An 18,990-nucleotide genomic window follows, 5' to 3' on the forward strand; every position below is an offset into this window, starting at 1 on the left:
GTGATAAATAAGTACTGGATACTTCGCAGTCAGTGAATTTGTACCTTTAATAACAATAACAGCAATTAATGTTGTTCAAGGAGCTCCCGTTAATTATGTCTTTAAAGCAAACAAAAAACGAAAATAGAACAGAGTAAAACATTTAATTTAAGATTCTCCAATTAAAATGTTTGCAGTTTTTAAAGCTTTGACTTTTCTATTATATTTCCATATCACTCTCTCTTCGCTTGCATTATATAATTTTCTGTTTTGTCATATATCTTCTATTTCACCAGCGACGACATTGTCTATGCTGTTTAGAGTCGGATAAACTTGATTTAAACATATCAAATCACACTTAATTTAATTCATATTTCTTATTCTCGTGGTCTTCTAGGTTTGAATTGTTTCATACAGGAAATAACATTTCTGCTCATGGATAGTTGTCGGGGGGTTTGCTATCTCGACTTACCAGTTTTTAGTGGCCCTATATACGATGGGCGCTGATAGTAGTGCTTTGGACTATAAGCATTAAAACAAAGAAAACACTACAGAGAGCCATAGAATATTTTTCTTTCTTCATCTGAGCCTCGTAATCGGTTGATTACTACGAAGGGGAGAAAAATGAGCATCTTTAACATTAACACGGCGTAGATTATTATAGTAGAAGCTTCTAATAAAACTGTTATTACCCTCTTTAGGTTAGTGTGGAAGCCATCCTATGAACACTTAATATGGAGCGGCGGAAAAGAGAAGACAATCATATCAATATGGTATTATATTGCAGAAAGGTTCTTTGCACTTAAATGGATTGGAAGATTATGCTATTTTCCGTGAAATGGAGCACATAAGTATTTCATGCATCGAACAGTGGATACTTTATGTTGACTTGACATTTTCGCCCCTTCATTGCTATATCGCCTTAAAAAATATGTTCTTTGACATTGTTTATTTCTTTATCAGCATATTGTTATCTTTTGATCTATTTTTTCTTTCTTGCTCTTTCCATCAACGTTGATCTGTTCGTCATTGTTTTCTGCAGAACGCTTTATTCTGTTCTTGACTGTTCCTTTCTTTAGCCATCCAATTATTCAATTTTGTTTGATGTTCTTTTTCTTTTCGCATCCTGTCTCGAACATTAAGTTTCTTCTTTACCTAACGTTTGTATATTCACTTTCCATAACGGTTATATATTTGCAGAATTCTTAATTTATAATATGCCAATAATGGGAAATTAATATAACATCTGCCACTTAGATTTCATTTAAAATTTGAACGTCTGTTCCTTTGTTGGTCGATCTTGTCCGTTACTTGCTTTAAAACCAAATAATCGTAATAATATACATAGGTACATGTTTATGCTTATAGGTGTGTATGTTGTTATAGCTAAATATATGAACTATATTTTTATATAGATTTATGCATAAAGGTATGTATGCATCCATGGGAGGAAAGCTGGATGTCAGTTCTTGCTTGAAAACAGAAATGTAAGAGTATAAAAAAATGTAATAAAGAATGTGCACACATATTCGTTGTCTTTGAAAATATCTTGTTTTTCACACACACAAAACTTTCAGAAACATTTGCACTAGCTACACGTTAGTCGGATACTTATAATAGACTATTAATCTCATTTATATTGACTCATAGATTGTTAATGGCGGCCGCTTGGTCTCCATCCAAGGTCCCATGACCGTACTAAAAGCAGATGTTTATGTTTATTTTTGAGTAATGTTTTAGTATTAAGCCAGGAATGTGCATACAAGTTTAATGCAGCATCTAAGTCAAGTAAGTGGTTGAATTCATAATGCGGCATCCTTTTAACTACTTATCATATAAACTGCTAGAAGAACAAATCAGCCATTGTACTCATCTTTCACAAGTGAATAAAATGTGAATAAACATCACTGCGCATGTCTGACACATAACACTACTATTATTTTCTAAGGTTTGGATATTCTTTAATATTATATTAAAGACATGCATACTACTTAATTGTTATGATGTCAACACATGTTTTGAACATACTTACATTCTTCAGTGTTCAGAAGCGAAACAAAACTCCCTTAGATACTAACAGGCTTAAATTAAGGACATTATAACAATCCTCAAGAAAAATATTAGTTTTATACATAATCATACACAATCGAACGAGGAGGCTGATTGTCGGTATTATCTCCCTTTATCTAGGATCTCTATTGTGCTTTGTTGGCACATTATGCATTATCCGTGTTGCAAGAAAAGTTCGCGGATCAAATTTTAATTATTTCTAAGCATGGAAACCAGACAAAATTTAAAGTTATAAAAAAATGTGACTGGAAATTTTCCATAATGGCAATTCCATGTATTTTTGTTATAGAATATTAAGCAATAAGATGAATAATGAGTTCACGACAGTAAACCCGTAATTACTACTACTTTTGAATGTTTTCTTATGATGCAGCTCTGCAAAAAATAAATAACATTGGAATAGCTGAAAGTGGTGGTTAGGGACCATAACTACCAGTATAATAACTATGACAATGACTAGATATTATCATTCATCTAACGTCTTAACATTCAGAAATCAACTATTTATACCTTCTTTCAAATGCTCATCGTTGCAAATACACACACTTTTTATGAAACTATGCAAACGATTTGATCTGCACCTCAGTCTCAAAGAACCTGACCAGATGCTCGCTAAGATAAATATGTTGAATATATTAATTGTATACCTAATATAACTGCATGTATAATGTTCTGTCAAACACACCTAACAAAATCATCATGAGTATATCGCATGGACCTTATTGGAAGCAGCCAAAGTTATACCAGTTGTTCAGATAGCTGCAATGCGGAAAAAATACATACGACGGTCGATGGATTTTCCCGCATTGGTTTAGAACAATACAGAATTACGGATATATGGACAGACTGAGAAACTATATCACAGGCTGAGGGTATCACGTATCAGTGAGGGTAATAAGTGGACACAACCAAAAGAACGTATTTCAAGATTATGTTTATAAATGTTCTGTTTGCTTAATGAACCTTAAGGAATGTTTTCTTAGATTAATGCCAACAACTATCGTTACGTTTTGAAAGCACCCATAATCGTGTCTTTGTTGCAAAATAAATTAAATATTAGTAATATTACGTGCATCAAAAGTGTTTTCGATGTCATTATGAGACATTTACTTTCACTCTAGAAGAGATACTAATTATTTTCGAAAGATCAATGTATCCTTATTTATATTTTATACAGAAATAAAGGTGTTTAAAACGTTTTCATCAATAATATGGCAGTTATCTTTCGATTATTAGACATAATTAAGAGATCTGCAGTATATGACGGATTTTGTATCTATCTAAACAAGCCTGTTTACAACAGATAAAACTAAATAGATACAACACATAAATGCTGAAACGTGCACAAAATTTGATAATAATTAGTAACAATGTAATTTAAATAATATAGGTTTGCACCATTGGATTATATAATAATTAGTAACAATTTAATTTAAATAATACAGGTTTGCACCATTGGATTATATAATAATTATTAACTATGTAATTTAAATAATTCAGGTTTGCACCATTGGATTATATAATAATTAGTAACAATGTAATTTAAATAATATAGGTTTGCACCATTGGATTATATAATAATTATTAACTATGTAATTTAAATAATATAGGTTTGCACCATTGGATTATATAATAATTAGTAACAATGTAATTTAAATAATACAGGTTTGCACCATTGGATTATATAATAATTATTAACTATGTAATTTAAATAATATAGGTTTGCACCATTGGATTATATAATAATTAGTAACAATGTAATTTAAATAATATAGGTTTGCACCATTGGATTATACTAGCACCTACATATAACGATAACATAAATATATAACATTAGAAATTTGTATTTGAACATAAAGATAGAGGTACTTACTGTAATAGTATGAAAATGTAAAACTCATAGTCAAAGTAATCAATGCGTATAATAGTCCTATGTTTATGAATTCCGTATTAATTTTTTGACGTTAAGTACATATTTAAGGTAATCTGATGCATGTACATCTCGTCTATTTCTCTTGACATCGATGCGTATGTTTGTTTGCTCACTAATGAACCCGAGAAGGTTGTCGTGGTCAAATATTAGTGTACGTGACGAAGTTTGTCAGGTACTCAAGGATGACGTCATGGCAGAATTGGTATTGAGCCTGAAAATAGATTGATACCATACTAATCAATTAACGGGATGTCAAGGGATAGAAAGGAGATGTTATGTGACGATGTCCTGGTATTTTACCATTATGAATGACAGTTTTGTTAATTGAAATTCCGAATTTTCTAACACAATTTAAGCATGCTTAATTATAACACAGTAAATGTATTATTATTGTGTGAGCATAAAGTAATATATGAAATTAATACCGACATGTACATTGATGCTGTAATTAAAGAATTGGATCAGATTCATAGATATAATGCATCTACAAGGATATTTTGGTATGGTTTAGTTCTATAAAAAGAATCTTAAAAAATAATGGAATATAAACGAAGACAATATGGTAAAAGCATTTGTGTATTTAATGAGATTTAAATTAAGTTTCTTACAAAGTTTGGAATAATTTGCTGTCTTCGAACGCGCATTTGCTTGACAACAGACCGGATGGCCACCACCCTGTCAACCTTGACTCTCTCAAGAATACACCATAGAACACAAAATAGACCACTGCGTTCCGCACCGTTTCTGTGAAAATATAGGTAGCACTTACCCATGGTAGTTACTTTGATTAACATCCGAGTACATAAATTTAGCTCTAAAATTTCGTTGATAACAAAGAATGATGCAAACCTTTGCGATTCACTTTTAATTTTCATACGGTTATATATATATATATATATATATATATATATATATATATATATATATATATATATATATAAGATTCACTCATTAATAAAGCGCTTTCTTTGCGCACTTGATAAGAGAAGGTCCTGATCTTTCATTCAGTTACTGCTTTATAGAGAATTAGTGACAGGTGTTTTTTCCATAGCAATCTGTATAACTGTCTTGGGACATAAATTCAACCTAGAATAGGCCAAGCAAATGCTCGCCAACATATAAAATATTTTGCAGATTTGGATTACTTTGTCTCTTAACTATGTGAATGTCAAATTTTAAGAAGTAACTAACTCCATGGGTATATTTTGGTTTTGTAGCTATTACATAAATGTTACTTCATGAACAGTATTAACCACAAACGCAATTTTAATGACTTACATTGCGTTACTCATAGATGCAATATTAACATTATAATATCATTACATCGTTTTGCATACATCATTTATTTAGGCTAAATTGTGTTACCATGCCTTCTTAAAAAGTGATAAGCGCTAACGAAATCATCACCAGCAATGCTTTCTCGAAGAGACATAATTACGAATAAACCAAGATATTATACCTCTGATATAAATCATTCTTTATAATGAAAACCCTGCAATAAGAGGATACGAGAACACTTGATCACTTCTCAAAAATGCTAGTCTCTAGCGTTGGATAGTAAAATGTGTGTATTATATGGACGAGTTTTCTAGCATTTGATAGTATAATGTACGTTGTATATGGACGAGTTTTCATGCATTGAATAGTAAAATGTGCGTAGGAAATAAACGAGTGTGCTAGCATTGGATATAAATCTGTTCATTTTTTGCAAACCTAGTTCGACAATTTTTCCATATTTAACCCTTTCGATGCCCATATAAATTTACTTACAAACAATGAACTATTATGGGTCGATGTTCTGATTGGCGTTGCCAATCCTCCACATCCTCGAGAAAGTTTAAAAATAAGCGTGCACTGCCTGGAGTTGTCTTTGGGGATTTCCACAAATTGCAAACGAATTGCTTTACTTTCAAGGATCTCTCCTTAAAAGAAGAAATAAGACATAAAAATATGATAAAATTATAAATGTATTTGCATACCTTAAATAGTGTCTATATAAACTATTAACTTTATTTACGAACACATGGGTAAATTGATTTATGAACAGCATTCGTCAGTAGTAATTATAATTTTTGAATATTTAATATATTGCGTTTGCTTCCAGACATTTGCATTAATGTTTGTGTATAACTAATTAGGATTCTCAACATATTAAAATATAATTCACACTGTTAATATGAAATAAAAGATATTATAAAGAAACATTAACATGGATTTTCACTACCGTCCAAACAAAGCATCAAGTCGTGGTCGATCAGATGGAAGAGCGTAAGACTCGTAATCTAGGCGTATTCGATTCCCTTCCAGGTCAGTCTGAATCGTCTGGATGAGCGAGATCTTGAGAAAGACATTTAACGCCCATTTTCTCGGCATGATACTGGTTTGATGATCCTTTGACTAAATTAGGTGATACACAGAGTCCATGGAAAATGTGGTACAAATTGTAAATGTAAATTGAAATCACTGCATTTGATAACATATAGTTTAGTGAATAAGTGGATTTTCGTTTCCTTTTTTACCTCTCCTGACTTGGAAGCCTGCAACACCCTCTCGAAATGAGTGCTTTTCCTTGTCTCAGATACAGTTGTCACAGTAAATGGGCCAACTTGACAATTTGTATCTCCTATAGGCCAGTAATTGCCTATCTAAAACACAGAAACAAAATGGATTTATAACCTGTAAGACTACAAAATCTGAACATTGCTATATATTCTCAAACCACATGTCCAATTCATTATTTTCTTATAGATAACAGCCTTATGGATTGTACATTTCCCTGCTGACTTTGGTCGATTTGTTGTAGTGTATGAATGATCAGGAAAGGTAAATTCAGATCAGCATTAGTCAAATGAAGCTAACTTTTGTACAATTCAATATGGGCCTGGATATATTTGTTCAGAGCAACATATGGTAAACTATTGCATATATTGCACAAACTCCCGGAGGGAAAATAGAATAATAAAAAAGGTCTACAAGTGTGAATATTGGGATTTCTTTATGTCGAGATTTGTAAATGTTTCCTCGTTTGCATTTGTAATCAATGTAGCGAATAAAGTCTCTCATTGTTGTCTGCATATACGAGAGAGAAGAATTTTTTTTTAAATTATAAAAGTGGGTGTTGTTTAATCTTATATGAAGTCAAGAAACTAAGGACATAAAAACAATAGTATTATTTACCTTTTCCCCCGTGAGGTTGTCGTCATGAAACGAAACTAATGTCTCCACCTCATATTCAAAAATAAGTCTCCAGAAGTCAACCACAGTGGCTGGCAGAGGTGTTTGTGTCAGTAACAGGCCGTTTTTGTTCTTTCTAGTCTACAGTCCAATGTATGAAGTACAATAGTTTCATCAGCATGTAAAATATAAATCGTTGAATCAATATCCAATATATATATATATATATATATATATATATATATATATATATATATATATATATATATATATATATATATATATATATATATATATATATATATATATGATCCGTCATGCACAATACATATGATTTAAGAAATGTTATTGTTAAGATGGAACAAAGTCATTAATTTTAAGTAAGGAACACATCACACTTGGAAAACATGCATGTTTTGAATACGGTCGTTCCTTCTTATGTCTGATATACGCTTTGACAATAATTCTGTAATGAGGTACCCAATGCTTTAGCAATGGATTTGATAATCAGCAGTTATATAATCACGAGTTTATTTACAAACGAAAACGATATTGAACAATCTACTTTTTCCTTACCGGCAGGCATAGGCCATTGATGTAGTTGTTACAACCCAAAACGTAGCTTGATAGGAAGGGGCGGTATTTTCTTGCTAAATAATAATAATAATAATAATAATAATAATAATATAAAAACTACTTCTATCCATGGCAAATTCCAACACATTTTTATTCTTTCCTCAAGACCCCCTAACAATCCGTGATATTCATATTATTACGCAAGTCTTGCATATTTGACCTTTTAATCCTATGCCAGGGACCCCATGTCAAGAGTTCCAAAATCGTACCACTTTTACAGATTGTCAATACGTCGGTAACCTATATGCAAAGTTTCGTGATGGATATACTAAATCACGTACGAAAGGAAATAGGATGGTTATCCTCATTTCCAATTTCTGTGATCCTCATTTATCTATTCTTACGTTAACATCATGAGTAGAGTACTCTGGCAATGCAAGAAAATTTAAATTTTGTCTTTTCACCGAGAATTAGAATAGGAAGTAGTAAGTCATAATGGTTGAAGCAAGACATGCCTCTTTGGTAACATATTACAAATTGGTAATGATTTTGCAACTACAATATTTCATAAGGTAATGTATTTATACGTGCTTGTAAGGGTCTACACATAAAAACTATGACTTACACGGCACTATATTGCAGTATCTGTTCTTCATCCTGTTTTCTGGTAGTTTTGCAGAGGCATATTCGTCTTCTACATTGACCTTTGATAGAACCTGTTCTAGATCCAACGGTCCTTTGTTTTGCAAACTCTGCACATGAAATCATCTCATACAATATTGTATTAAAGTAAAACGTGGAATAAACACGTTTGATCGAATGTTTGTACGTTTTTTCTGATATCAATTATACAAATAACGATTAATCAATAAGGCCAGTATACATGCAGGGGAACTAACAATGGATAGTATGTAATCCATATTTTGACCTACCGAATACCCAGAAATGAAAAGACTATCTATATGGACTTAGTTTTTACCAATATATAGTAAAATACGTTTGACGAATGCTTGTTACGTCTTAGGTTTCAAGCAGAATATAGTTCGTAATATTATTTTTAATATTTTATTTACATAACCAAGTAAGCCACGAATTTGAAAAGGAGTATTGGTCAGAATTATAATACAAATAAATAAATAAATAAATAAACAAGTAATGTATACAATATTCGTCGACATCACCCACTCCGATTTTCTGTATGTCTGTCGCTACTCTCTATTACATATGATGTACACCTACATCAAACTCTAACTGAATCTTGCTCTGCTCTTTTGTAGGATCAATCTCCTTCATCTGCTGATAGTATTTTGGGAACTCATCGGCATCAACTCTTTTTCCGGATCTTACTAATGCCTCAACCAGTACTTCATGTATATAGAGATATTGTTCCTACAAGATGGATATACAATTGTGGCTGAAACCTCTTTCCATGTCTCACACTGAACATAAATATAACGTTTTGCTAGTATTTGTATATTAATGAATTTTGCAATTTACATTGCTTGTGTCATTGTACTTTAGTAAGCATTATATACATTGGTCTCAGTGTGGATTTTCATTGATCTTGACCAAATTTGAAAAGCTAAAATAGATAACTTCCGTCATTTTTTAAATAGTAATAAATACACATATATTCATGGCAAAAGAATAGTTTTCAATTCAAAAGATGATTTAAGTAAGACTAACTCCTTCAGGTTTCATTACAGAAGATATCGGCGTGAAAGAGTGTTTGTTTAAAAGAACTCTGGGTAATGAAACGCTTCGTAAAATCGAGTTCTCCGATTGCGCAAGCTCCATTTTTTGGATAAGCTTCTCAGTGAATGTACTAAAGTATATTATGTGTTCCTCTTCATAATAAGGAATAATGCAAGCATATTGAAATAAGTAAATGAATGTGTTTTATATTTTAAAACAAGACAATATCGTTCAAAATTGTCTTTGTGGCGAAACGTTTTCTTGTGCAAAGTAATTAGTACCGCATTTTGCACCATTCCAACCCTTTGTCTTCTCAGATCATTAACACAGTCAAATACATGTATTGATCCCGCTGCAGTGCCCTCCTCATACAGATAGTCAATGGCAATGTAGGTTCCAGTCCGTCCTATGCCAGCGCTGTAACATTTAATTAGCAAAAGATAAAGAAATATTCAAAATTCAAAGACTTATAAGAACGAAGGACACCCAAGATGTATACATCCGAACGTTACAAATTTAATAATTGACATTGTTTCTGTTCAGACATGTAGCAGTGTTTTTTAAAAAAAGTGTAATACAAGTTTCACTTTCTCTCAGTATCTCAGTATCAATATACTTTTGTTCATAAAATGTAATACCATATAAGTTTAAGTAGACTGGATCCTGCAAGGTAAAAATAATATCAGAAACATAAAGCTAGCATCCACAAAACACTTATGCTCAGAGATGAACAAGAAATGTATTGCTTTGTTTTAAAATATGGTACTTATAATGTGCATACTGTATACAGAACATATTGTGTCATAACGTTGTTGTTGCCCAGACATTGCCCCGACGCAGTGATTAGTAATAAAGTTATCCTTCGATGTTTTTGTTATTCCCTATTTCTTTGGAATGAATAAATCCATGTTTTAAAAATAACTTACCAGTGGTGCTTTTGGTCTATTTCAATGTCAGAATTATCTCCACTCTTAATACACATGCCATCTTTTGGTTAATCTGTTGTGGTATAACTTAATATGAATAGTACATTTAGTATATTACAGGAAAGAGTCAGTAAAATTGTGTATACACACACACACACACACATATATATATATATATATTCGTGACACGTTTAATATGATTATATTTGTTTGACTCAAAATCATTTAATTGTAACTCAGATTAGTTTATTTAATGCGTTTTGTTGCAATAATTCACCATATCATCTACCCATGGCAAGAAATGAGTTCAATGGAAAGTAATATGTGCACATGTGTGACGTCAGCTATAAATTAAGTGTACTTAACCTGCAATGCACGAGGGTTGGTGATTCATTTTGAGGATCCGTTTGGCGCACTTTGTTCAAGAACTGTAGTAGACTGGCAGGTGAATCCGGAACATCTCTGTCCAGCCACGCCGTAAAATGGAATTGCACCACCATCTTTTGTTCTCTGGGCTCTGTCTGGTTAAAATAGTTAGATCTTTTTCATATTTGAACATGCCCGATGCCATGCTTTTTTTTAGTGGAGATATGCACTCAAATTTTGTCCTTTTTTCTATAATTTGGAAATCTTGTAAAGTTGTACGATTTGTTAAGCTGATAATTATCCGATATAGTACCAAGTGAGTAAAACCACTCAATGGCACCAAGACGTATGCAAGATTGTTTTCTCAGTTAAATGGCTTTAAGCTAAAATCATACAAAAGGCAGCCCAATATTAGTAAATATTGAACAGGTCTTCATGATTCGCCTTTTACTTGATATCATTTATAAGAAAGTAAAAATCTGAAGACTTTTAGTGAGTGTTCTATAAAACAATGCTTTTTCACATGTTACAATGGCGACATATTTCTTGTAATAATAGCTCGGCCCTTTTTGTTACCATGACACTTCTTTTGTCTTCTTTTATATATATATATATATATATATATATATATATATATATATATATATATATATATATATATATATATATATATATATATATATATATATATATATGGATGGATGGATGGATATATAGATAGATAGATAGATAGATGGATCGGATCGGGATAAAGTAAGATAAACGATGCGCCCTATACAGTCTAGTCGGATGATAGACAACTGTTTGTAAGGTACTATATTAGAAGAGTGCTTCTTTGGCTTGGAAACTGTGATAATAGAAACATTTTCCAATAAACATTGTTTGGGTACAGTAAACTTAGCCTGAGGTAAGATATAGAAACCACGTGTTAAGGTGCTGAAAATATATGTGGGCCCATGAATATAAACAATGGGAATAGGCAAAAAGAAAAACAATTAATACATACCAATGACTGTAAAAGTGCCAAACCTTTAATTTAGCTGATGTATGAATATTTCTGGCATCACAATGATGTAATTTAGGGTAAGAAATTGAAAGGACTGCACCTTATCCTAGTCTTTCAACTCACGATAATGTTCAACTTAAACGATATATCAAAAACATGTGTAAAACCATATTACTTTCTAAAATATTCTTGCACACAAGCTGCAAATTAATTCATTTAGGTAATATATTACGGTATTTACGCTCTCATTAGACATATAACAAAGTTTGATTTACAGGTTTGGCAGAATCATTTAAAAATGAACAACATTAAAGGTAATACATTTTTGTGAACTATCGTGCCGACAAACATTCCATAATACTTGCTAATTGAACAGCAGATAAATTGTGAACATAATGCATTAGAGAGTGATATGGAAAATGTAAAGAAATATTTGACAAACAACAGAATTCAGAATAGTTACAGAATTAATTAAATAATAAAATTAAACAAAGGAACCAAATAAATAAAAATATAATGAATTATATTTTTGTACTTTTATTACCGACTTATATAATAAGATAACTATGAATTTTAATATTTTGTCAGTTTTGCTTAAGACAAATGATTTAAAAATGAGAAGAAACAATGTAATATGAAACAAATATTAAACGCAAATTAAAGTATGGTACGAAGTATAAAAAAACTTATATCTTGTCTATCAGCGATTTCAACGATAAAATCAAAATAATGAAGGATGAGACTACCGAGTCTTCTAGATTTACCTATTCATGGAATAAAACAATGGAAAACTGATACAAACACTATTTTCGCCTTGCATTGGTTAATAATATCGATGTGGGGCAAGGTAGTATTGAAGAATGTAACACGTGAGACTGAATTTAAGTGATTTGGATTAGAATTTAAATACAAATATTGCTGCAGTATATGGTAATTACGTGACATTTTTAAAGGTATTATCCAACCTGAAAATCGGTGTCAATCACTTTTACCATTAAATACAACAATGGCAACATACTTACTCCCCACGGTCTTTGTCGTAGCTAAAGTTTAACATTCATAGGAAGAAAGAGTCTTTTTAAATAATTTTATCTCAGCGGTGCATATAGACAAAGTAATTAAGCACGATTAATTCGTCTGACAATAGTAGAGTTTCATGAAAAATGAGCCAAGATATCCTGATTACCTATATTAAAGAGCAAGACAACAAGGTCGGGTTACTCGTTTATTGACTTATTTAGATAATGATTTTATTTGACATTCATCCTCAGATTCCTGTGCCATTTTAGAACAATTAAGAACACCCGGAATTGGAGACTTTCAACAGCCTTCTAAGAAGCTATTTAAATACCAATATATATTGATTATTTTAATAATTGTTAATTAGTGTTTATTTGGATTAAAGGTTCCAATACAACTTTGGCCATTTTGTGGCAATAAAAAGCCATAATTGCAGAACATTACGTGAAATGCATAAATAAAACAGACAAGAGAAAATGCCACACGATGTTAAACATCGCAATCCGACACACCACTGTATTGCATACACCTACAGTGGTATAAAGCATGAAACAAAAATAACTAGCTATATTTAAATAAAATGGGGCTCACATTTCAAAGAGTTGATGTAATAATGCAAAGAAAGATACTGGCTCAGGGGTTTTCAATTTAGAGAGAATGATGGATACAGATATGCCAATTCCTTACGGTATTAGAATTCCTACCCGGACAATACCGAAAATATATTGTCAAGGAACATAACAAAACAGTTCTCTTTATCCCCAGAACTCTTTCGTTCATTCCTGACCATGTGGTTTAAGGAACGTCTTTCATTACGTTCATGCAAATAAATCGAACTTTCCTAAATCAGTAATGTTCACAACTATAAAGGCTCAAGGTATCACACTTATATGTATCAAAGCACGTAGGTAAGAGGATTGGATTTAGCTTCAGCTTTTCCCTACTGCTACGTTTGACAAGCAGCTCATATTGGACCAAAGAAACATTCCAACATGCTCGGGTGCCTCTGATCTGTTAAACGTATCTTATAATCTTTGTTTATTATATGCTCATTTTTTTCCCCCGTTAACTTTACATTGACAGAATCGTTCAGTATTTTACGATATTGCATACCTTCATATTACACTCACGTGCAGGACACATGTGCCCGATAGTGTACTAGGAACTACTTTGTACGCATCACGTTTTGATTGATTAAATTAGTTTCTGAATGAACTAAAGCAGATATTTCTTGGACTGCCACATACCAGCAGCTTTGCTGCATTCTGAGTGAACTTTTTTGAAAAAAAATGTTTCGGATTTGGCGATAGACGCCGGATTTCGTAAAATAGCTGGGTACCTACTAATAATATGCATGTTACAAGGCATAAACTGTCTCCTTTAGCTGGTAATAAGAATGGCAAAAAAAAATACTTACAGTTTTACATCCAAATTTCCTTAAAACGTACTTTCTTAGTTCTGCTAATCAGAATTACATGAGCCAGGTAATGAGTTCTCAAGCTTGATTACACATTTCGAAAGTGTACTGTTATTTCGACTATATTCCAAGTTCAAATACATCCTCCTTATGCACTCAAAATGAAAAAGACATTAAATTCCATAACGTCAATTTGATAATTGCAATTGAAAGACTTTTTTTCCCCCACATTATGATTTCAAATAGTCAATGACAGAACAGACAACACTTACAGATTTCAACACGCTTCTCCCTTGCTGCTTCAGTCCGATGTATTTCATGTACAATTTGCACAGATGAATCCAGTCCATAATCACGAAGTTTCGTAGAATCGACAAAAAACACCAAAATCTATTCATTCCAGATCAAATGGAAAAGTTGTTGCAATGTGCATTCATTCAAAATATGACTCCAAATTTCAATTTTAAGTAGACAAAAATGTCATTTTATCTCGAAAGGTAGGTCTAGCGCGCGACTAAGTTCAAATTTATCTGGGCGGAGTTATGTGCGCATTAATAATGTTGTTGTTGTGCAATGATGAATCTGTGATTGTGTATTTAGTTTGGATTACGGCATACAGTCAGTTACTTTGTTTCTTGTAGTGTATTTACTTTATATAATTAAGCCTTAGGTAGAAACATAAAATGAGCATATAATAAAAAGGTTACTATGTTTGTCTGGGAAAATATGAGCTCGTTTTGTCGGATGGATATACTGCACTCCCAAGGTCGTGCAGTATTCCATCAGAAAAACTCGTTCATATTTTCCCATACAAATGCAGTAACCTATAACTATTACTATTTAAAACTATGTCATAACTTTAGCTAACATCAAATGTGAAGTCCCATGTCTTCATTGTATCTGCCTTTGCTTAATATGCATATTCTTCTTTAGGGTATCGTGTCTATAAATCCTTTAGACAAAATAATGTTGCAGGTTTTACCACACAGTTTGCTACATATCGTTCTAACCTGCTGTTAAGGGACACTTTTTAATTGTACATCGAACTTCTTCATCCATCTAAGTGTGTATGTGCTGGATGCTCGTGTAAATGTGGACATGTTGATTCTTCTTGTGTCAATTAAATGTGTACATGGTTATAATGTCGAAAATCATTTAAATTATGACTAAAGGATACCATTCTCATTGTCATAGGGACACGCACTTAAGACATGTTTAGAGAATTTACAATTTTGATAAAAAAGGGACAGATCCATCAAAGAATGGTATCAATGGTTAAAAGTGCAGATATCCATCATCTGGATCATGAAACATACATTTTGAATAATGTCGACCATGTGTACATATAAAGTTACTGTGTGGATGATTCTCGCAGATGTTGCAGGACGTCGACTCAACAGGTTAGTATATATGACCTTTTAGATATGGGTATTGAAATTGTAGTCTGGAATGTAGCGACAATGTATTTCGAAAGCAGTGAATTACCAGAGACTGAGGCATCTTGCAAGGACATCCATAACAGGTATACCAGTAGTTATCCATCCAGATTGAGTACATACTGGAAATCCAGACACAGTGTACAAGCTTCCAAAAATCTGAAGCTACGAAATTTGACATAATGTACCTTTGCTTTCCCCCTGGAATGGTAAATACGATACAGTGTGATGATAGGGTTAGATTAAAGTTAACTTTGTACCTGCGTGACTTGTAAAAATCTACTTGTGTATTCAGTGCAGATGTCTTCATCAACGATATTGACATGTATTTTGCCAAATTCCACTGATCCCTCTGATGGCCAGTATTGGTAACATTTGTGCTGCAATATTGTGAGAAAACGAGCGATTTAGCATTCCTTCATTACTTTTGGTGCGCATTTATCAATTGTGAGTTCATATGGTTTCTTGAACAAATATTTGAAGCCTAAAATAAGATTGGAGACTTAAGAATATTTAGAGAAAATCCCACATATCATTGGTTCATATGACCTTCCTGTCTATTCTTGCTTTATTGCGTTTCACACTAATTCAAGCTTCTGACGTTCTAGTGTATTATGAAACTTATGTGATAGTCATACAGTGTTTACTTTCTTAAAATTATGTCTCCAAAACGAGCATTTAACATACATATGCACTATATGCTCATGTTTCTCTATTAGACAGCTTTAATTTCTACATTTGCATATAAAATAAATAAATAAATAAATAAATAAGTAAATAAAAAAATAAATAAATAAATAAATAAATTAATAAATAAATGCACACGTTCTCTCTTGAACTTGCTTAAAGCAAGAATATTTTTATTCGGTTATCAGTGATGCTTGAAAAATACATATTCATCCATTTGTTTGAGAAATAATCTTTTGAGCTGATTTGCTTTTAATCGCCTTGAAATAATGAAGGCTCTATTTTTATACAGCTCTATTCCACATGAATAAATATCTTTAATTAAAAACAATTGTTTTCCCGCCGTGAATACTTTGGCACATTAAATGTCTTTTCAAATAAAGGTAGTAGGATAATTAATGAATTCTAACCAAAGTTATAAGTTACTGAAACAAACAATGAGCACATACGGATGCAAAAAGAACATCTAGATTGAAAATAAACAATTGCAATTTAAATGAAAACCGTCGAATAGTAAACGTTACAGAAACATGACGGAGAAATGAAAATAACATGACATTAAGGCAAGTGATGCAGCTATTGCGCCCACACATAAACAAAATTCTAGTTGATGTTTGCCGATGCATGCTAGTATATAGCATAATCAGTATTAGTTGACGATAGAGATATTTTTATTGTTAAAAAATGGATTACAGATTCCAAAACAAGTTATGAAGCAGTACGCCAGATCTTTGTCCTCCAATGTAGTCTAATGCTCCATTTAAGCGAGACGTTATATAAATATTTAAATATTTGAAAATTATTTCGTATCCAAGCCCCTAAACACACTTGCAAGCAAAAGTATAAAATTTAAGAGTGATGACTCTTGATATACGCAGAGCGCGGTGTGAAATGAAATTTGAGTTGATTGAATGCAGTTAGGCAGTATTGCAGTATATCTCTTATTATGCTCTGTCTGCTTGTCAAACGTTTCAACGTGTAATTTCATATTTTCTGTCAACTACCTAAACCATGATTTATCTCATGACAGATACATAATGTATATTCTGCTAGTTGAAAGTTTCAATTGGATGTATTTCATAATAACCAATAGTCATAGTCTTGACTATTTTTATGTTCTTGTAAAATTGTTCATCTGTGTTTTATATTTGTTTACCGTTTGATATGTAGTGGTTATCTGATAGTAGCAATTTATTAACCGTCAAACAAATATAATATGTTAGCTAACGACCACATAATATACACCTAATAAAGACCACAATGTGAAAGAAAATAAACCACAAAGAACGTCAACACATTTAAAAAATGAAAATACTTATTTGAAGGAAGGTGAAACTAAATACGAAGTTTATTTTGAAGACACATATAGCATCACGATCAATACTGAAGACAGCAGCGTTAACTCTCGAGCGTCGAGTGTATACATTTATCTTATAGAAACAAAATGTTATGCTATATATAACATAGATATATAGATAGATAAAGAGTTATATATTTGTTTTCATGATGTTTTTATTTCATAGCAGATATTAGAAGCAAGAACAAAAATGTCATACACATATTAATTATCAGCATTAAAGACTAATTTGGAAAATTGATAGATTCACTCGAAATATTTGTATTATTTTATTTTGTTTATTCAGGTTATGTCAATGAGTTATATATTTACAATAGGCCACGATATAATGGAATAAAGTAAAACTTCATGATTTATCTATTTCACACCTTAATGATAATATCAGGATGATATATGTTATTAACGTTGAAGATATTTATAGCAAGTTACATGCTGCGATTGAACAGTAAAAAGCAGATATAAAATATGATTATTACGCTGTTTTCATGGCACATTATTTACAGGATAGATCACACGAAAAATAATTTCATAAATTGGAACTTTCTGCTCACAAGGAAAGCATATACGCTTTAAACTATAACAGGTGAAAATGCTTGATGTATTTCGGAAGATTTAAACTTAAATACATAATGGAATATATGATCAATTGAAATGAAAGCAAAATCTGAAATTATCAAGGATCATCTTGTGTCGAGTGTTGGAACGGCATCATTAAAATAGGGAATCGATATAGTAAAAAAGCAATTTCCAGGGAAAAACTTCTTACTAACACATGAATGTACAAGGCTTTCATAACATGTATAGTTGTTATTGTACGATTATTTCACTTCCAACAAGTGGAGAGACATTATATTGTACAGTGGCTGGTTGCTTGCATAAACTGGGGTAGTCGGTAATTTTAAAATCTAAAACTACCAATCAAAATTTAACTTTGCTCTGTCAACATTTGTTTTGACACTTATTATACCCAGGAAGTCATTCGTAGTCACAGTATGCTATTAAAATAATGCATGCTTGTTGTTGCTAGCTAGTAAGCAAAAGACAATTTCACTTAACTATATATGACATTCCAATTAATGTCAAATCATTACTAAAATTTCTTATTTTCTATAATACATATAATTCCTGTTGATACGACATTATATCGCTAAATATAATTGGTATCGGAAATGAAATGAACATTCTCGAAAATGTTTACATTTGTCATCCATTAATAGCTTAAGACTTCTACTGAACAGTCACGAAAGACGCTTTTAAAAATATATCAGCAGAATAATAACGATTGCAGTTTTATGAATGAATGTCGCTAGCGTGAAGTGATCGATAGAGGAAGTAACTTGCTAACGGT

At 31.8% G+C, this 18,990-nt stretch overlaps 1 protein-coding gene across 2 annotated transcripts in view; it reads right to left on the reverse strand.

Moving 5' to 3' along the window:
• Positions 1-1,511: 1,511 nt before the first annotated feature.
• Positions 1,512-18,990, reverse strand: part of LOC149775240 (uncharacterized) — a 143,857-nt gene continuing 126,378 nt past the window's right edge. Inside the window, exons 20-30 of one of the 2 annotated variants that reach the window (XM_089944413.1) lie at positions 15,859-15,978; positions 10,720-10,874; positions 9,709-9,844; positions 8,972-9,121; positions 8,358-8,484; positions 7,733-7,806; positions 7,160-7,297; positions 6,502-6,627; positions 5,753-5,904; positions 4,591-4,726; positions 1,512-4,193 (exon numbers count right to left, since the gene is read on the reverse strand). In XM_089944413.1, the coding sequence (XP_089800539.1) occupies positions 4,122-4,193; positions 4,591-4,726; positions 5,753-5,904; positions 6,502-6,627; positions 7,160-7,297; positions 7,733-7,806; positions 8,358-8,484; positions 8,972-9,121; positions 9,709-9,844; positions 10,720-10,874; positions 15,859-15,978 (1,386 nt within the window). In that variant the 3' untranslated portion in view covers positions 1,512-4,121. Of the gene's footprint in view, positions 4,194-4,590; positions 4,727-5,752; positions 5,905-6,501; positions 6,628-7,159; positions 7,298-7,732; positions 7,807-8,357; positions 8,485-8,971; positions 9,122-9,708; positions 9,845-10,719; positions 10,875-15,858; positions 15,979-18,990 lie in introns of those variants that run through there. The other variant, XM_089944414.1, reaches the window with a different exon arrangement.

This window comes from Sinohyriopsis cumingii, chromosome 19, assembly GCF_028554795.1.
Source record: "Sinohyriopsis cumingii isolate HCF-2022 chromosome 19, ASM2855479v2, whole genome shotgun sequence".
Taxonomy (NCBI): domain Eukaryota; kingdom Metazoa; phylum Mollusca; class Bivalvia; order Unionida; family Unionidae; genus Sinohyriopsis; species Sinohyriopsis cumingii.